The sequence below is a fragment of the Sturnus vulgaris genome, chromosome 1, assembly GCF_052056855.1.
Source record: "Sturnus vulgaris isolate bStuVul1 chromosome 1, bStuVul1.hap1, whole genome shotgun sequence".
Classification (NCBI taxonomy): domain Eukaryota; kingdom Metazoa; phylum Chordata; class Aves; order Passeriformes; family Sturnidae; genus Sturnus; species Sturnus vulgaris.
The window spans coordinates 90,764,632-90,785,659 of NC_142243.1; the positions used below are offsets into that span (position 1 = coordinate 90,764,632).

General features: G+C 36.8%; 1 protein-coding gene across 4 annotated transcripts in view; it reads left to right on the forward strand.

Moving 5' to 3' along the window:
* RPRD1A (regulation of nuclear pre-mRNA domain containing 1A) overlaps positions 1-21,028 on the forward strand; it is a 43,545-nt gene that overhangs the window by 4,330 nt on the left and 18,187 nt on the right. The window contains exons 2-7 of one of the 4 annotated variants that reach the window (XM_088171512.1): positions 5,092-5,221; positions 5,921-6,027; positions 6,110-6,204; positions 7,108-7,234; positions 7,333-7,508; positions 10,374-10,468. In XM_088171512.1, the coding sequence (XP_088027638.1) occupies positions 5,092-5,221; positions 5,921-6,027; positions 6,110-6,204; positions 7,108-7,234; positions 7,333-7,508; positions 10,374-10,430 (692 nt within the window). In that variant the 3' untranslated portion in view covers positions 10,431-10,468. Of the gene's footprint in view, positions 1-5,091; positions 5,222-5,920; positions 6,028-6,109; positions 6,205-7,107; positions 7,235-7,332; positions 7,509-8,514; positions 10,469-21,028 lie in introns of those variants that run through there. The other 3 variants (XM_088171520.1, XM_088171528.1, XM_014887985.2) reach the window with 3 other exon arrangements.

The window sequence follows — 21,028 nt, forward strand, 5'->3', positions numbered from 1 at the left end:
GTAGTTGCAATATATTGCCTTGCAGATGGGAAGTGGATCACAGGAAACAAGTTCCTGGCTTAAAGCAATTATTTTCTGTACCATACAGTGTATTTTTTTCTGTGAATCTTTCTTTTCTGGTGGTTGTGAGATTATTTTACTTAGTGGTGGTATAGTGTCATTGGCCAATGTGAGAGAATAAAAAATTTTGGTTTCTTTTATTTAAGAGGAGCAAAACTATGGCTTTTGGATTTCACTGGTTATGCCTACATGAATCTTCTCATCCACACCAAAAGGTTTGGAGACCAACAAACAAGCAGAACTTTGAGTGAATGGATGTTATTGAGTCTAGGTAGGGAAACTTATTTGCTGTGTACATGACTTACAAAACGGTCTGCAGTTAGGAGCAGCAGAGTGGCAATATAAGAGCCTTTCATTTAAAACAGTTATATTTGGGTTGTGTAGTCCAAACATGCATATCACCTGCACCTGCCTGTCTTTCACCATTCTGGTTCTGAATACTTAAATGTAGGGTCTTTTTCCTATCCTGAAACTCCTCTTGCTGGCGATTCATACCCATCTTGGTGTTTTACCTGTGAGGTGAGACACTGAAAGGAATTGGTTTGTTTCATATGTTTAAGTAATTCAGGATGTACTTAGTGCAGTGGGAAGCTTCTGCAGAGTAATTCCATGTTTGAATGGTTTCCTTGGTCTGTGACCAGCTTTCTGGCATTCTCGTGGTCATTTGATACTGATGACCTTATTCCCAGTAGTGGCTGTGTGCTGTGTTCCCTTTTGTTACTAGTCTCCAAACTCAGTCAAAATACTTGGGCCCTCAAACCTTGAACACATTCAGTGGGCAGTCCCATTTCTGTCTTTCAAAAGAAAACACAGCAATTATCAAACCTTGGTAAAATTCACCAGGTGACTGTGCAAGTTTGAACACTTAGTTTAACCTTTTCTTAGTAGAAGGTTAATGAATTTTAAGTACTTGTTGTACAGCATGGCTTTTATAGATTATGTTATCTTTGAAGTGTCTTTTCTGGTGGCAGCCTCTCAAGTGGCATTTTGGAGTCATATTACCAAGGATGCTCTGCTTAATCAGCTTGCATAAAAACCCAGGTTAGCTCTCTGCAATGTGAAGGATCCGTGATCTTGCACTCAAGTTTCAGTGCTGCTTGACTTAACAATGTTTGGTCTTGTAATAAAAAGCTTGAAAGCTTGTCAGGTATTTACAGAGATGTCATGAGCTCCTCTTGTAAAAGTGTGAAAGCATGCTGTGAGAAAGTGTCCCAGAGATTTTGGGAGAAGTGGATACACTCAAACTCTCCTGCATGTGTACAGACTAAAGTAATTCACAAGCAATTTAGCCAAATCTTTATTTGAATCCATGCTAGAGAACTTAAGTATGCTAGTGAAAAGTTAAGGGCTGATAGCTGTTGTGGGATTTTAACATATTAATGCTTATTGTCTTAAACCCTTTTGTTAGGTGTATTTTCTTTCAAGATCAGTTGACACAGCAGAGCTGGCCTGTGGAAGGTCACAGCCTGATGTAACATTTTCAGATGGCTCAGTCAGTCTATAAACTTGTAGTGGGATGTAAGTGAAATCTCTTATGTGTGTTTTTCTGTAGTTTCTTCCAGTGTATCTAAGGCAGCAAATATCTCTTGGCTCTAGGTGTAAAACAGCATGAAACTAATGGGTATCTTTGGAGCAGTCTTCATGGGAGCTCAATTTCAAGTGCAGGAGGTAAACCTAGGGAAGACAAATACAGGTGATTATGCTGACTTTGATTTGACAGGGCTAACCTCCGTGAAAATGACTGGTTTATTGCCCCTTTCAGGGTAAAATACTGATTTCCTCTTTCACTGCTAAAGTGGTGGCTCGTTAAGAGTTGTCTAAGTCTTATGGATTAAAGATGCTGAACTGTTAGAGAGCTATGCATACCCAGGCAGGGCTATCAAGAATGTGTTCCTTAGATTGCCAAAAACTAAGACTTGATCATATTGTCTCCACTGCAGCTATCTCAGTGCGTTAATTGTTGGTGAAATACCATTATTATCTGAAGAATATTCTTTGGCATTTAAACATGTCAAGTACATTTTTGGGACAGACATAGTATTTCATTTGCAAGGTGCCAACCCCACACAGTCTCTTTGTAGATGCTTTAAGAGTAATACACATAATATGGCTCTTACATTAACCAGGACTGCTGACATGTTAAAAATACTTCAGAATCCAGTGCCTCAGGGAGCTGCTTCGGTGGCTAAATGGTGAATCTAGCTGCAACAAGCAGAGGAGTTACATGAATATTGCACAGAGCTTCTGAAAAGATGACTTGATCCAATACGGATGATTTCTTGGCAGTTTTGTGTTTGCAGATGGTGCTGTTGGTGTACTAGAGATGCTGTGGGTTAGCTACTTCTAACACTGCGCATTTTGGCAGTGTGTGCCTTTCAGATCCTTCTTCATCCTAGGTTCTTACAGGTTTTTTTCCCTTCATTTTCTTCTGACAGCAAAGAATGCTTTTGCTATTAACCTTGCATGTGTTGAAGACCTTCAAAAATTTTTGATCCATTTTGATGTTCTGAGGTTTATCTGAGGTTTCAGGGCTGAAAAGTTAGTGTCACTGCTACTGAAGAGAGATGCTTTAAACATAGTTCTTTCTCCAGAACAGCTCTATTTGGTCCTGAACTTAATTTGTTTTTCAGATATCACTAGTTAATTTATAGTCATGCTAGCAATAGTGTGTTTTCAGCTCAGGTGTCAGCTTCAGTTGCCAGAGGTTACACTGTAGTCTCATGTGTAAGGCAGAATGCCAGTAGACCAGTACGTAAGTCTTGACGATTTGAGAAGGGAAAGGGAGCGCTTCTCAAGACTAGGCATAATTTTTAGCTTTGGAATTTTGTGCACCACATTCTTACAGCAAGAAGAATTAAATTTTACTTCACAGTTTTCCTTGTGAATAGTAAGGATAGAACATTAGTTGAATTTTCAACCAAGGGCACAGATAGCTTAATTGTGGGTTTAGGATTTTTGTTCATTCTGCACAGATTTGTTTATGTTGAATTGTAGTAGGAAGCTGAAAAGGTAATACTCAGGGAAATAAGCCTGCAAGTGACTTTCTGGGGTTTAGGATGCTTTTACCAAATATGATACATCAATCTTTTACTGTAGTAAATAGATGAAGTCTAGGCTTTGTGAGAGTCAGCATTACCTGGCTTCATGTCAGTGTGTATCCACCTCATGTCTTTGCCAGCCCAATTGATTTGGCTATTTATTGGAAAGATGGAATTTGGGGTCTCTCACAAATGGGCTACATCACTGAGGATTAAAACATGAGGGATTTTTTTTCTGGTGAAATGGATGGAAAAGGGCCTATCCTGCATGCAGTTTCTGAGGCTATAAAATGGGGAACAGCCTGCTTCATTAGATTTTGAGTCCTAATTCTGGGCTTATTTAAGGTCTGAGAGAGGGGGCAGGGCCATCTTTGCTAAACACTAGTTACATTTTGATTATGCCTATGCCAAAATTTGCTAGGTCAGAACTCTGATTTACTTGAAACATAGGTAGACGTGTTGTTTTATCATCAGTCAGGTTTTAATATAGCTATTGAGCAGCACAAGTTGATAAAACCTACATTATAGATTAGCCAGGTTTTTACCGAAATAGATTAATTTCCCAGGTGCTTTCATGTAGTGACTTTGCTGTTTGGAGCAGATTCCTAATAGAGTCCACCTTGTGTCCAGCACTTCCAAGCTAATTTTTTAATTTGTTTCCCATTCTTCAGTTTGCCTTGATTGTAAGAGAAATGCATTTTTATATTTAACAGAGGATTTTTTCCCCAGTCAATCCAGAACTCATAACTTGTTAGATATGTCTGTTCAAGAGACTGGAAAGAATTCAGTACTTCAAGAAGAAATCCTTCAGAGGAATCTTTCTGTAGTACAAAATTAATTCTCAAAAGCATTTCCCTAGAGTGAAAGCATAGTAACATTGAATTTTCTCATTATATGTGAGGGTGGTAGTTCTGCATTTTTTAGAGGATGGAGTGGAAAGTAACAAAATCAAATCAGATTTGCTTGCGCAAATTATAAGAAATCCCAGATTGTCGTTACCACAGTGCTGCTTTCCTTGAGAAAGCCGAAAAAACTCGTCTTTCAAGAGAAACCCCTTTTTAAAATCAGAGTGTACATATTGAGATAATGGTATTCTGGTGTTAACCAAGGGTAGAAATGTTGCAATAAGAGTTTCAGCTCCAAGAAACTTGTAGACTAATGAAGATTAGATGAAGTGTAAATGAAAATACCCAGGTAGAAGCACTTAGAAAACATGGAATATATTTTGAGAAGCAGCTCATAAATTGGAAGCTTGTAGTCTACTCTAAGATGTTTAAGATGCTTGGAGAAGAGATGCACCACAGGAGCTTGAAAGTGGTTTTTGAAAACATTTTTGTGCTATTACAGCTGCTGGCACATGAGTGTTTGAGCAATTTGGAGGTGAGATGGGGGATTATCACAGTGATACAGGGACGCTGAGTAGGGATTGACTGTTCAGTTTGCTTAAATGTGAGAATGAGGTGTGGTTATGTAAGACTGAGTGAAATTCAGACTGAAAAGGAGGAGGTTCTTCACATGAAGGATTGTGGATCTGTGAAGTGCCTCATCAGAAGACTTCATAGTGTAAGAAATTTAAGCAGACTTAAAAGAAAACTGAAGTACTTGGAAGAAATCCACAAAGACCACCAAACAGGAATCAAAAAAGGCTCAGGAAAACATCTGAAATTAGTTTGGGGGTGAAGAACACTTTGGAACATCTGGGGATTTTTTCTGTTTGTTTTTTGAGATAGCACATAAGTGGAAGTTGTGTCGTACTATGAAGGAAGAACTTGAACAAAGAGAGCAGAAGGGAGAGAAAACCCAATGGGTGACTAAAGTGTTTTCACATGAAAATACTGAAAATGTGAAATGGTGTAAGCAGTAATGAAAATGGGAAAAACACACTTGATTTCAGGGTGTGGGGGGGTAGGTGTTTGTATTCAGTATGAACCTGAATATATGAATATTAGTTGAAGGAAATAAATTTTCTAATTTTTATTTTTCTCTTTATTAGCAAAACCAAATAGGAAGCTGACATTCCTGTACTTGGCCAATGATGTCATACAGAACAGCAAAAGGAAAGGACCAGAATTTACAAAAGACTTTGCTCCAGTAATAGTGGAGGCTTTTAAGCATGTTTCAAGGTACAGTAAACTTGTATGTGCAGTGTCATTCATACTGTGTTTGAGGGGCATTTAGAGAAGTCACCAGCTGACAAGAGTCTTCTGGCCCAGGTAGTCTTCAAGTGCTATTTCTGTACTTGAAATCTTGTTAGATCAAAAGAACACTGAATAAATTAAACTTGGATAGTCTTACTGCTGTTGGATAAAGTTTGATAGTAAATTCATCAGCATTCAGTCCCTTTTTGCCTAGGAAGGCTGTTAGCTATTCGTGAATCTAAGACTTGCTTACTGTCTGTGTTTATGTGCTACAACAGTTTGACATTTTTCATTACTGGGTGTTGCATGATTTGTTTTTCCCCAGCAGCCTCTAATCTCATTGCATGAGGAAGCTAGAACCTTGATACAGGATTATTTTCACAATGATACACACCTGTTGAAGCAACATAAACCTATTAGTGGTGTTTGCCAATTTATGGGTTAAAAAAAATAGAGTTGGGTGCTGGCCCTTTTTAATTTTTTTTTTTTCCATCTGCTTGCTAGGACACCTTGAACTGGTCTTTGCTTTCTTTTAAAATGTGAATTTGTTGTTTTCTGAGATTATTAGACTTCTGATGCTTGGATATTGCTAAGATCTGTGAAGGTCTTTCTGTGAAAAATAATTATACAGCAGTGCTATACTTCTACCTAGTGCTGATATTTTTTTTTTTTATCTTGTAATAGTGAGTCTGATGAGAGTTGTAAGAAACACCTTGGCCGAGTGCTGTCTATCTGGGAAGAAAGGTCTGTTTATGAAAATGATGTATTAGAACAACTTAGGCAAGCTTTGTGTAAGTATTTTGTGAGTGTATGAAGGTTCAGTCTCCTATTTGAAAGAGTAGTTCCCTGACTGCTGTGTTTGTTTTCATTTAGATGGAGACAGAAAGGTGAGGAAGCGCACATATGAACAGATCAAAGTTGATGAAAATAACTGTTCACCTCGAAGTTCTCCCACTGATCCTCCTCAGGTAAAAACGTGTTTATAAAAATTCTCTATTTACATATGGTTTCACATAGAATTTTTCAGTTGCTTTTTTTTTGAATGGTCTCTATTTAGTGGGGAGGTACTGTTACTGAGTGAGGGTGGCTACACCTGAAACTTTTCTTAGTTTTTCAGCGTGATACGCTGTAACTTTATGTATTTGACACTAAACTTAAATGTATAAACTGTATGTCCAGCTTTGTTCTTGTCAGGATTTCAGCAGTGGTTTCTACAATGTATTGAGTTCTCATTCAGTTTCCAGGGTAGTAGTGAGTAACACATGTTAAGGATTTGAGTAAGATTAGGGATTTATCAATAAAATATTTCTCAAAGTTTCAGTCATGATGGCTGTGAAAAATTCTTGTCTATGTTGCACTATTACAGTTTTTCTAATTCTTGTGGGGTTTTGTTGCCGTATTGTCTTATCTGAAAAGAACAACTGTCCTCAAGTCATCACAATTTAGTATGTTTCTCTGTAGCAGATATCTGGGGTGAACATCAGCCCTACTTCCAGAAGAAGTGCACTGATAGTCTTTTGCAATAGTGAAGCAAAACAACAAGAAAAGTAATTTTAAAAAAATGTAAAATAAAATGGAAGGTACTGTAAAATAATCACTACTGTCAAGAAGTGATTCTTCTATTGGTATTCCTGTACCAAGAATTTAAAAAGCTCTTTTAGAAAGGTAACCTTTAGAACTAGAAATACTGCAGTGTTGTCCTGAGAATTAAATGTTTGGTTTTGATTTGTTTTGAATCTAAAGGTGATACTGTAAAATGCTGTTAAAATCACCCTCAAATCAATCAACTGCAAGCTGCTTGTAAAATACTTTTGTTGTGTTCTAGGATCTGTTTATTTAAACTAGTTCTCAATCTTGCATGCTTTTTTCAGACCACAGATCTCATTAGAGCATTACAAGAACTAGAAAACGCTGCCTCTGGGGATGCAGCAGTTCACCAGAGAATAGCTTCTTTGCCTATAGAGGTCCAGGATGTGTCCCTGTTAGACAGAATAACAGGTGAGGGTTGGGGGCCTGGTAACCGAAATGCTCTTCTAAGAATGTAATGGTACGTAATGAAATCACGCTTTACTTGTTTTTCTCTGCTTGCTTTATAGATAAGGAGTCTGGAGAACAACTTTCCAAAATGGTAGATGATGCATGTATGTTGCTGGCGGATTACAATGGCAGGTTGGCAGCTGAAATAGATGATAGAAAACAGCTAACTCGAATGTTATCAGACTTTCTCCGATGTCAAAAAGAGTTCCTTGCAGAGAAAGAACATAAGCTGGAAGTGCGTAATGTTTTGTTTTAGTCCCTTCTTCACTAAAGCTTTTTCTTGCAAATGTTTCTAGTTAGCCTAAACAACTTCCCTCTCCAAAGATAAATGTTTTATTGCCGTTGTTATGTCTTTGCTTCCAGCACATTATTAACACGTTGTTTGATTCTAGTGTTCTAAGCCTACTAAAACAGCTCTTTCTGCTTTTTCAGCTATTCAGTCTTGGTTATACCTACAGACTTAGTTTTAGTAGTGCAGATAGAAAGTCTTATCCCTGGTGTTACAAACTTAATTCTTCATAGTGTCTTTCCATGCTCTTTTCATTCACTGTTGTAAGTCTTAGTTATGTATTTGCTAAAGGATAAGAATTTAATTCCAGGTTTCAGCACAACTTTTTAACCTGACTCAAGCATCTTTTAAACTCAGTAAAATGTAGTTGTAGCTTCTACAGCCTCTAACACAGCTGGGTATTAGCACTAGCACCGGCAGGACCAGACAGATCATAATAAAAGAAGGGTGCAGGTTGAGCAGCTCATTATTAGTAAATGATCCCTGAAGTTATTCTGTTCTTTGCTGTTACCAGTCACCTGTTTTCCTTTCCTACCATGTACTACTGTACAAGCCTCCTGTTGAACATTCCAAATATTTAGAATATGTCCATAATTTTGTCAGTTGCTTCCCAGTGCTAACTTGGGTGTTGCAATAATAGAATTGAAGCTGCATAATTTTGCAAGGGGAGATGTTTGAACAATCACGGTGCTCTGTAACTGTGACATATGCATATGTGGTCCCAATATTAATTACTCTTCAGGTTTCATCATATACGCTTGTCAAGAACATTTTCTTTCCCTAGTGGTTTCTTTACCTTTTTATAACTTCATAATTTGGATTCAGATTTTGTTGTGCTTTTGTTCTGGAAAATGCTGTTCATTATGTATTTGAAGTCATCAGTCAGATCAGTTGTATCATTCCTGGCCTACTCTTACTTCCTGACTTACTTCCTTTCCTCTATGCCTCACAGAAAAGCAATTGATGAAGGTTCTTCCTGTCAACCTTACTGTGTTTGTCCTGTGGGAAGAATGTCAACCAGCTTCATGTAAGATAGATGGTATGCACGGTAGTGTTGGTTTCAGTAGCAGCTGATCCAACTGCATAATGGAACCTGGAAGATTAAAGAACAGGAAGCCTTAAACTTTTCATCACATGCCCTGCCTTCCCTCTGCCTTTGTAATGGGTTTGAAGGACAAGTTCGTACAGTTTCAGTGAAGGGCTGGTTGTCTAGAGGCACTGACTTGTTTATGTAGCTCATTACCAGCAGTTGTACCCTGTTTAGTTATAGTAGACTACCAGGATAGTGAGTTGCTCAAAATGCAGTGGCTTAGTCCTTCAGACAGATTTACACTTCTGTAAAACAGGAGGACTCAGTTTAAATGAAATTAAAAATGGTAGTGCAGCTGTGAACAGATTTCACCCTTGTTTTTGTTTTCAATAAATATAAACCAGTATAATTTCCCAATATTAATAGATCAGAGAATTCATAATTCTGAGAGAAAGCAATTGCATATTACTGGGCTGTTATGGTCCTTCACATGGTTTCTTGGCTGAACTATTTAGACTGCTGAAGAATTTAATTCTAGTATAGCACAGTTTCATTTTTGGACTAGTTTGAGGTCTTTCTTTAAAAAGTAGGAGACAGTCCTCAGTGTCTGTGGCTTTCTGTTTTAAACAGATTAAGTCCTAGGATGTTGAAGTACACTGTAAGAATGTTTTTAGGCTGATTAGTGTGGCATAAATATGATTTCCTAATACAGAACTACAAGCCAGGATGGTATCAACCCAGTGACTAATAAAGGCCTACGAGCCAAGAGATTTTGAAAAACAAGAAACTTAAAATGAAATTTCTGAACTAGTGTCACTTCATGCTCACTACCGATAGTGCTTTTTGGTTTGGGAAGTAGAGGATGATAAACATTCTGAAGTTTTGAAATGTAAGATTAGGATGTCTTAGTGATATTGTCTGTAGGGTTTGCTGACTTCTCACATGTAGGATCTATTTCGGTGATTAAGAAATGGACATGAAGCAAGGCCTCTTTTTTTCTTACAGATTTGGGAAATTCCATGGCTCAAATTGAAGCTTGCTTCTTGGTTTCTCATTTGAAATAGCACTGGGAGAGGGCCTGTCACCTAATTCTTTGAGAATGTATTTCCCAGAACTGTCTGTCCCTAGGTTTTGCTGTTCAAATTGCATTTCTGGAGAAATTAATTTGTTCTAGATAAGCTTGTTTCACGTGTTAGACTTCTGGCTATTGACGCTTTCCTGAGTATAACATTGTCTCTCAGTTGTAACAGAAAGTCTTTATTTCTTCCTGAATTACTGTCACCAATCTGTGAGTATAATGCTGAGATCCTACCTTACCAAACAGGTATAGTAAGGAACAAGTGGGTGTATTCTTAGTTGAATCTAGAAATGTTACCTGCTCTTAACCTCGTTTAACAATTTGAATTGGAATTCCCAAAGAATTGTCAGTAGCTTTCAGCTTTAGATAGAAGCTTTAGACCTAAATTTGCAGATCTTTTATCTTCTAAAGATAACTTACTGGTAAGTAATTTCGAATAGCCAATCTGTTGAATAACCATGAGTAATTTTTTAAGAATAGGAGTCTCTCTAATAGTTATTTCTGAAACAGAAGTGCACGATTCCCATCCAAAGCAAGGTAATGTATGTGCTAAATCTTGACAGGAAATTTTGGTAACGGGTAAATAATGTCATGTCTGCATCCAAAGCTAACTGTACTGCTTGGTAGGTGACTTTCCTAAGTATGTTTGTGGTAAGTAGTGTCATCTTTAACTCTTAAATTGTTTTCTTTAACATCTGTCTAGCTTCTGTTGCAGGTGGTGGACATGGACCTATCTTCTAATGATGTCACCATCCATTAGTACACACATCCTGCTAAAAATAAATTTAAGAATCAAAATCTTGTATTGTCTGTTGTTTTTGAAAACTTGAAGAGGAGGAATACTGTAACTACTCATCCCAAACCTCTGCTATTTTCATCTATATTCTCACAAGCATTACAGAGTTTATGCCTGAGATGGATAAGTGTTTATCCGGTGTCGTTTCTTTTCCTTGAAGACTAAAATTTTCACATGGTCGTTCCTAAAACTCTCACATTCTTTCAGTGAAATAATTCAGAATCCCCAGTGCATAAGTTTGGGGATTACTTGCATTGAAGCTGCCATTTCCAATAGGAGAAAGCTGTGAAAACAAGACTTTTTCAGCCTTTTGCTTTTGAACTTACACTGTTGGGTTTACATGATCAGAAATGAGAAGTGATGAATGTAGGACTTGTCCTTCACAAGCACAATAAAGAAACTATATTAGGTAACGGAGAAGGTGTACTTTATAATTGCATTTAGACCCCCTTTAAAACCCCCCTCAAATTTAAGATCATGCTAAGGAGTCTTTTTCCTTCACTTTTGATAGTTTTAATGTAGTATTAATATTTAAGGGTCAGTGTACTTTGGCTCCAGCTAGGATTTCTAGCTAGATAGGATTTTATTCATTAGGGAAAATGGAAATTTTTGCAGAAATATTTTTTGTGGAACTTTTTTTTTTCTGAAGCTTTTGAGGACTAATACCATTCCTGTTTTCTAGTACTTGGATTGACTTTTCTCCTTTTTCCTTCCGTGTTTTGTCTCCCTCCTTATCTCCCTGCCCAACCCCTACGAACAAAAATACTGGTTGGTCTCTTGGTGTCACTGAAGGATAAGATGAGATTTTTATGTTATACAGGAACAAGCAATTGGGTGTACATAAATTGAGACCCACATGGCTCATGTCCTTTTGATAACTGTCCTGTTACTCTAGAATTAATATGGCCTTAAAAATGACATGAACAAGAGAAGTACTTGATTTACTGTTCTTTCATGTTTCTTTGCTTTTGCCTCTCCCTCCCACAGACTCCTGGATTGTAGAGCGATTAGTCTCTTACTAGATTTCAAATAAAGGATTTGATAGTTGGGGGAATCTTACATGACTCTTGAACAGGTGTGAGTAGGGGATCTCAAAGACACTATCTCACCTTCATTTTCACCTTTTGGAAAGATGTAATATTGCTACACTTAGCATATAGTGGATGTGTGGTTTCTTGCACACTCTTACCAATTTTCTGCTTTAAATTTGGGAATATCTTGTCACTAGATCCAAAATTTTATGAGGAAAGTGCTACTTTGGAAAGCCTGCTCTGATTTAGCAGCTTGCATTTAATTAAAACACTTAATGGTGTTATCTTGCTTTTCTGATTTTCTTCTCTGTAGGCAATATTCATATTCTTATGCTCACACATCTGGTTTGTTAGGGTGTTGAGAGAATATGATCTGTTCAATGCATGTTTGTGTCATGATTGAGCTTTTATGGCTCCATATAGCTTGACTTGTCTTTGACATGTCTTCCTAAAGGTTTTAATTTTGTCTTGGAATTTTACAGATAAACAGCATGCAGTTAGTCAGCCTTGACTTTAGCTCTGGATTTGAAATACTTTTTTTTCCTGCTCAGTTCACATTTAATTGTTTCAAATGTAGACAAAAATATTAAGCAAACAGTTTAGGGCTGGCAGTGGTATAACAGGCCTCTTATCCTTAAGTGTGCAGTACTGAACTGGCTTGGTACTGTTGTCTTCTGTTGCCCTTCACCATGGCGTTCATATTATCACAGGGTGTAGCACTTTCCTTGCTGGTCTTTTTTCTTGTTTAAACCCCTTATCCTTCCTTACTATGTTAGTATGTCATCTTGTTTTGCTCAGTGACAGAGTGCTTAGGGTAATATATTCCATTGTGCTTTGTATATTTCAAGTCCACTTCAGATAATTGGGATTCATTTCTTCATAACCTTGCAGCTCAGCAAAATTACTTATTTACCTAAATTATTTTACTGAGCTTTGGTTGAAGATTTATTTGTAGGATAAGCCTGACATTGCCTTTTGCTATGGAGTGGAGTTTGCAGCTTTGAAGGTGATATACAACTCCATAAGTGTGGCAGCAGCACAGTAACTGGTAACTGGAAGGTATCAGGGAGTGGTCAGTAAGGTTCATTCAAACCCACTAGGACTGTTTTGAGTATTTAAGATCTTCTGATATGTGCTTGGTAACAGAAATGGTGGTATGTAATAGTGGTACAAACATACTTTGTGATCTCTTGACATGATGAATGACTGTATTCAATTTTGTTCTAGACTGCAGCTTCAAAAATTGAAGCTGACTTGTTAATGCTTCCAGTTCAGGGAATATTGACTTCAACTGAAAGAAATATTTTTGAGTTGAGGCAGATATTCTTTGGCTGAGCAGAACATGACTGTGAATCTCTTTTTTTTTTTTTTTTTTTTTTTTTTTTTTTTTTTTTTTAATAAAGGTGGGAGAGCTTTTGCCGAAATTACTATCTTTCTCCAGTGGCCCAGTTCCAAGTAATTTGCACTGTTTGTCAGAGAAATATATGTAGCTCTTCACCATTAGGAGGGGCATGTAGGGTAAAGATCTCTAATGGGCATATTCTTTATATTCTAGCTCTCCCTATACTGCTGTGTATGAAATGAAATGTGATTCAGGAGCAGGCCACTATGCCTAGATATTTGTGTAGATTGGTTGAAGTCTCTTAGGTTGGCCATTTGAGAAGTTTCGTGTAGTGTAAATGCTTTATTAGAGTTGCACAGTGCAAGTCTTTCAGTGAATGCCAGCATTGGGGTTGTGTTTCAAAAACCAAAACTAAATTTCAATAACATAAGTAGTTTTTATTATCTACCCAGAGGTGACTGGGGAGAATTAAGTGATCACTGGAATAGTAATTTCTCCTTAAGGTTTATTTAGTTAGAAGTTAAGGTGAGGGGATATTTAAAATAAGACATAGGATGCATCACTTATCTGCAGTGGAAGTAGGCTTGTTAAGTGTTTTTACATGTTGCTGACCTTTTAGATGTGGTTTCTTTGTTTCCATAAGCACTTTTTTTGGTGACAGGAGGTAAACTTCTAGAGTTTAGTAGAAGTAACTTGCAAGACTAGAGTGGAGAACAGCAGCCCTTATGTCAAACATAGCACAGCAAAACCAAATGGTCAGTGCATTTTGTTCTTCTATGTTGTACCCATTCTGTAAGAATAATGCTTATTTGACCCGTTTTCATAACAAACTTACAGCCTCTCTGTACTTGAGCAATAAATATACCTCTTTCATATAGTGACTTACTGGCTGCAGCCTCAGATACCATAGTGAAGAGTTACTTAGTTTGTACCTGAAAGAAGATTAAACTTCACAGCTCAATGTTGTCATTCAAAGCAGCAGAAACACTTGAAGGCTTCCACCTTTTAGATGGACTTACCAGATACTTGAATAAAAATACTGGCTTTTCTAACAGATTGAACAGGTTGTAGGTTGTACTTTGCTCATCCTTGTAAAAATAACCTTTTGCTTCAGTTCATCGCATTTTAAAGCACTTTGTCATTCAAAATACTCTGATTTTGAAACAAGGTACTAAAAATGTTACAGCTGTTATTTTTTTTTTTATCCATTTCACCCTTTTTATTTGTAAAGGGTGAGGTTTTTTAGCTTTCACTCTGTAACTTCTCCATTAGTTTTTATTAAAAGGGAGGGAAAAGGTATATATGGATGAGATATTTAAGTACCTGGTATCTTGCAGTACTTTTGAGGTGCGTTTTGAGTTCCTTATTATAAAAATACTGAGAGAAGATACTGGACTTACCTAGGTAGGACATGCTGTTGTTTGTGAGACTTCTAGCCAGAATGTTCTTGGCTATTGCCAGCCAAAAACTTCATACTGTTAACCAAAATGAATGGATCTATTTGTGTCATCCTCAGAAGAACAAGTTTTGCAGGTATGTAAAACCTTGTGCAAACATCTGAGATGATGGGAAATTGTAAAGGAAATAATCAGAGCTCTAACTTAAGTTCTTTGAAGGATAGCTATAGATTAGCAAGTAACTCCTCTGTAGTGCATTCTGCAGTAGATATTTCCTTTGATCAGGAGTTTGCTGGAATAAAAAGAAAACCTGGATATAAGAAATTGATGTAGGAAATACTGATACTGTAGTGCCTATATACATCAGTAGTAGCAGTGAGGTTTTTCAAGTTCAAACTAACTTTTCTGCAAGTCTTAATTTCCAACAGTAATACTGTTACTGTTTAATATTTTTTTTTTGGTTAAAAATCTGATGTTTATGTTGATGGACTTAAATTTCAAGATTTTTTTAAAGCTGTATTTTTAATTACAAAGTCAGCAGAACTGTAAACCCTACTTGTATATCTCTCACAGTTAGAAGCTTTTTGAATTATTTGTTGAAGTAGCTCTAGGAACATAAAACCGCACTAAATGGTAGGTAGTCATTCTAGGCAGACTAAACATCAGTCTTTCTGTATGGGAGTTACTAAGGAAACATTCATAATTAGTTTCAAAAAACCCTCAATGGTATGGATGGAGAGGGAAGGGAGAGTCTTGGAAAGCTTTGCTCCACAATTTGAGATGACTTGTATAAAAAAGCTGAATCAAAATACGTTGCTTTAGCTAATCTCTTCTGGTAGTTTCATATAATAGGTAAATAAGCTCATGTGAATTTGACGATAATTGCAGTTGACTCAAAAGCTGTGCTCCTTAGAGTTTTCTGTGAACAGTGTCCACATTAAAGCCTGTGTTGTTAGGCTGATACTTAGAAGTTGTTTTACAACTTTTACAGTTTTAAATTTTTTATTTATTTTTTCTGTTATCACTAAGATCTAGAAACTCTATTACAAATAAGGGGTTTTTTTGTCTAAGGGGCTTCTGTATGAAATTAAAAGGAAGCACCATGCTCAAGTTACACTTTACTATGACCTATAACTGCATTTTTGATAATGATTTGCCTTGTTAATTGAAGGGCTGATGAGAACTGCTTGTAGAAATCTCTGACAGAAGAAAGAAGAGAAATGGCTAGAACATCAGCCTGCACTTTCTCTCAGCCTTGCTGAAACAACTCAAACATATTATTCTACTGCAGACTTCTGATGTTTTTACTCAAAACCACTCCAGCGTTAGATAGAAGAAATTTGTGTAAAATCTGATGTGGAATGTAGTGGCACTCATGCTGTTGTGAACAGTTGATACCTTTTGGAGAATTTGAATGTACACAGCAAGGAAACAGGCTTCAGGTGGACAAGTAGCTGTGAGATGGGCAGAGTGCTCATATTTTCCCCTATTCTCACATCTACACAGGAAAATAATTCATCTTATGTAGTGGTCTGAGGTGGCAAACATTGTCAGAGCCTGTTAATGAAATAAGGTATGGCCTTTTATATTGTATTTAATGTCAGCAGAAAATAGAGTAAAAACTTAATTTGTGTAAAGTGATTAGTAAGTAAAGATGACATCTTTATGACAAAAAACTGTTTCATTAAAAAAAGCATTTTTAAGAGTGAAATATTCCTGGTTTTGAATTGATGTTTTGTACTGTGTTAGAACAGTGCACTTTTCCATGTGTGGGTTTTTGTTTTTTCTTTTTTTTTTTTTTTTTTGGTTGGTTTTTGGTGCTGTTTGGGTTTTGTTTTGTTTTTTTTTTATTTTTTTCTTTAAGGCCAGAGCTTTAATTGAAATTTGTCTACGACTAAGCCCATCAGTTATGGGTAAAATACCACTGGAAATAAGAATTTTCAAGAATACCTATGAATCTTTTATGACAGATCAGAATAATTTTTTGTTTTAATAATTTTATTGTCAAAATTGAGCTCATGAATCAAAATAAAGGAGTTAGTAGTTGAACTGCTTTAATCGGGAACCAAAGCTATTTTCCTATTTTAAATTCATTATGATCTTCTGTAATGATGCTACTAAACTAGTCACGGGGTTTATTGTGATTGTTGCAGAAAACATCCATCTCCACCTAAGGCTAAATGTAGAGAGCAGAAAGTCTTCCGTAGGACTCACAGTGAAACCAAATTTTACAAATCAAAGCCACCACAGTTACACTAATATTTTCATACAGTAAACCTGGGGAATTTACTTCAAAATATCCACACTTTTAAAATAAAACCAGCTGATCCTCCTTCCTAAAAAGCTTAGAGAATAGTAGGCCACTTCATGGTGCAGTAGGTCAAGAGCCTCAGCTGAGAAAAGATGAAAACTGTTAGGTAACATAATTCTTAGCTGGACTGTGCTGAAAAATCCAGTTCTTAAAAACACTCTTTCTATTAAAGTTCATTGATGATATACAGAACTTTGGGTAATGTTTCCTTCCAGCTAGTAGCAACTGTAGTTTATGTAATACTGGCCTGATTGTGGAAATTAATCTCCAAGATTAATAATAGTGTTTTTTCTCTAGAGGATCCAGTCTGGAAGGCTTGCCTCCATACTGAAACACATGATGAGGTGTGAATCAAAAGAGAGAGGGGGAATGTGGAGGAGGAGAGCTCCAGGACTTTTACACAATGGTACAGCTACCTGGCTGACACATTTAGTCTTGCATTGATAAGAAGCTGAGATTTTATGGCCATATATATGTTTAGACACATGCCCATTGGGGATTTTTTTGTTGTTGTTGGGTTGTTTGGGTTTTTTGTTTGTTTTTGTTTGTTAATTTGTTGGGGTTTTTTGTTTGTTTGTTTTTGGGGCTTTTTCCCCTGGCACCTTATTTCAAAATGTGTTAAGAAACTGGGTTATTTTCTTCATAAGCGGATTTCTCTCATTGATTGGAGTATGGTACGTGTCTGCAGAGTGGGGAGAACAATTTGGAAGGTGTGAATTGAGGCTGAGGACAATGTTGAAACACCTGCTCTCTTTGACTGTCCTTTAGAGCGGTATCAGTAGTTATTCTGGGGGGTGTGATGTAAGAGCAGTTGATGCTGTTTTAGCAGCGGTGAGGAAACAATGTATTGCACAGTTATTGTGCTTGCTAAGGGTGTTTCTTAGCCGGGAAGAAATGGAAGTTGTCCCAGGAGTACTCACCACCACCTGATAAATGTATAAAGTGGTTCTTACATTTGTTTTAAAACTTTATTCTAAGCTGAAGGAATAGCCAGAGTACATTGACTTTTGCGTTCGGCTGAAGCACTTGTTTTTCAGTTCTGCCAAAAGTAAAGAATATTGTATTGGTCTAATATGTAGTTGGTAAAGTTTTTCCACTGCCAAAGTTTGAAATGCGATGGACTAAAATTGATGGAAAGAAGGAAAAGCAGAATGCAGGGAAACAGCTCAGGATATGATATATAAATCCTGTAAATTAACTTTATATTGTCTTGGAATTTTGTTTTATTTATATAGTATGAAGATGTATCTCTGACATCAAAAGTGCATAAAGTTGACTTTATTAGAGAGGGCAAAGCATTTTTGTAATATTTCTCAGTTATTACTGGGAGTGATTCACAGAGAGGAGAGAGTGAATTGCTGTTATATAAGGCTTACAGGTGTCCAATTTCCTGGGAGACTTGACTGTTGCAGTTATGCTGCCTGTCATATCAATTCTTTCCTTTGGCAGGGAAACAATCCTAATTATTTTGCTCTTAAAAGTTTGATAAAATTACTTTTGTGAATATATAAAAGGAAGAGAGGCCCAGAGGAGTGCTTCAGTAGTTCTTCTCCCCTCAGTCTATCCTAGTCAGCCTATGGAGCATGAAACCAGCCATAACTTCCACTGCTCTTTGCCACAACAATAGTTAGGTGATGTAGAAGACATCAAGGAATATTGGGGTGGAAAGGGCAGAGTTGGCTGGGAGCTACTGTGGGATGAAGAATTGGACTAACTGAGGTGGAGTTAGAAGATTTGGCACTACTGTGAGTGTAAAATAGTTGTCTGCAATAATAACATTGAAACGATGTTTCTCTGAAAGTAAGTAATCTAAGGAGTCAGTATTTGGGGTGTTCTTTCCAATACCATTAATTGTTTTATTTTCTTGCCTGCTTCAGTATTAAATTCTTTTTTTCACACAAACATCTTTATTTAATTTTCTTCATCTGTGAAACTGACATCACAGTGATATTATTATATTCTGACTGGGTTCTTAATTTAGAAATACATTATGAATTCCAATTGATTATAAAACCCCCCAGCCTTATGCATACTAGGATGATAACCCTAGTAGTATTAGTAGTACCCTAATAGAGGACACCCTTCCATTGCAAAAAGAAGAGAAGTCTGCTGTTACAACTTTTTGAAATTGAGTAAGATGTTCAGAATTTGAAGTGAGATGGTACATATTTAAATTAAAACATTTGAAACATTTTGTTAGCGTCAAAAAGAAATTTGGGTTACTTCTTTTTTTGCATTTCTGCAATACCAAACTGAAAAGGATGCACTGTTAAGTCAATGCAGTATGCAGTGAGGATGGTATTTTTGAGGGTATTTTTGAGGTAGGAGAGGAATATATTGCCAAGTTTTAGGCAGAGACAAGTCTATTACATTTTGGTTAGTGGAGGAAATAAGGACTCTGGTGAGATAAAATGCTGGTAAGAACATTATCTGGCCCAGGCCTTCTCTCCCTGAATCAGGCTCATTTGTCATTGCAAGAGAGATGTTCTCTCTCCATAATTGAGTTTGTTTTCCATAGGATACACGTAATTTTTTAATGGGGGTGAGAGGAGAAGCTGAGAAGTAGGAGAAATGCCACGCTTTCTAAAATAATTGTAGATATTACTGTAGCTGTGCTCCAAAGGGCTGGGATATTAATCAGTATTTTTTAAAGTCTTGTTTAATTTTTTTATTTTAAACAAAATTTTATTGTTTTTTATTTAAAACTATTTTGTCTCTGATTTAAATATAGGCTAATGTTAACAGATAGATAGAAATCACTGTAAAATTTGACTTTTGATGTTCCCAGAGGTTAGACATTTCCCTCTGTATTTTAGTGGTTTGTTTTTTTTTTTTTTGTTCCTCCCCATGCATCCAAACCACATTTTTTATGTTGCCCTGTTAAAGGTGTGGAGAATTGGTTTTGTAGTCAGCACATACAACAGTTTTAAAGCCTGGCTGCAAGCAAAATTTAGGGGACCAAATGTGCAGTGGCTACTTAGTACGTTGAAAGAGTCAGATTTGAAGAACAGAATTGAAAGTTGGAGATAAGCATTGAGCTTTGAGTTCTGCCCTTCAAAAGACCTTTATTTTAAGACCAGTTCTGAAAATAGAACTTGAACAACGTGTCAAAAGTAGCAATAAAATGTTAAGAGGCCTGGAGAATCAAGATTTACATCTGACTGCGATCCTGTGGTACTGGTTATGTAGATGCTTATTGGGCTCTTATTTCCTCAAATGTTAGGTTGTCATGACCACTTTCCATCCCTAATTATGTATTTCTTCCTTTGTTTTTCTTCAGTCAGTATCAGAAGTTCATTTTACTCCAGCCCAAATACTTCATTGGACAGCAAAGGAGATAAAGGGATGTCATTGCTTGTTTTACCACAGTTATTTATGCCTTTAAACAGTTCTCAGATTTTATGTGGAACACTGAGCTCCTTATAACTTCTTTAAAGACAAGCCTCAGAACTGTCATGTTCTCAGTAAATGTGAGCCCTTTGATCCCGAAGAAGGTAGAAGGCAGGAGACAGCAGACGGTATAACTCCCCCGAGTGTTACACTTGGCAATGTTTCAAACACACAAAGTTTTGATGTAATTTATTTCTAGGTTGCTAGTAGCTACCAGAGTAGGAGGAATGATTCTGCAAAGGAACTAGATATGAAATCAGTACTTTCCTGCATCACATCCATGTTTGCTAATGTAATGATGTAATGATCCATCGCTTTATTTTTTCTTTTGTGCACTGTCATTTATTCTGCATTCTCCTCAAACCATGGTCACCAAACCAGAGACCACTGAAAACATTGCATTCATAGAGAATCTCCTTTTTCTTTGCATCCCTCTATCTTGTCTTTGCTGTCCTGCATGTCCACACTCAAAAGTAAAAGCTGGAGCTCTTCATTGCCCAAGATTTCAGAGTATAAAGGTGAAGCCAAGTTTAAATTCTTGATGTGTTCTAGAAACATACAATTTCCCACCTGAGATAATTAACACCCTTCAGCTGTAGTGAACCATGGGCAAAAAGTGGTAGCTCTGGCTGATAAGGTCAGCATATTAGATGGATAAGTTTGGCGAACTGTGCCATCATCAGCTTTATTTTGGAGTCTGTGATCCAGAGGAAATTGGGGGTTTTGTTAAATTGATGCTCAGCACACAGTTTCCAGACGTATCTGTTTAATCTTACTTATCTATGATTCCATAATAACCAGGGTGAGAGATGCTGGATGAGTGCCAGTAGATCATGGTTTCCTCTTTCCTCATTTTCTGTCTTCCACTGACACAACTTCTGTTGTGGTGAATTTTTATTGTGGCAATTTTTGTTGCTGTTGTTTTTTAAAATGGTGGTGCATTAAAGAGTCTTTAGTCTTATATGATTTAAATCTAGGAGCTGTACCACTGTAATTAGTATTTTATACACTAACTGTTCAAACAAAACTATTTAACATGCCATCTTGAAAGTCAGACATTTCTTGTGTTTGCTGTCACAGGTCCTGTAGTG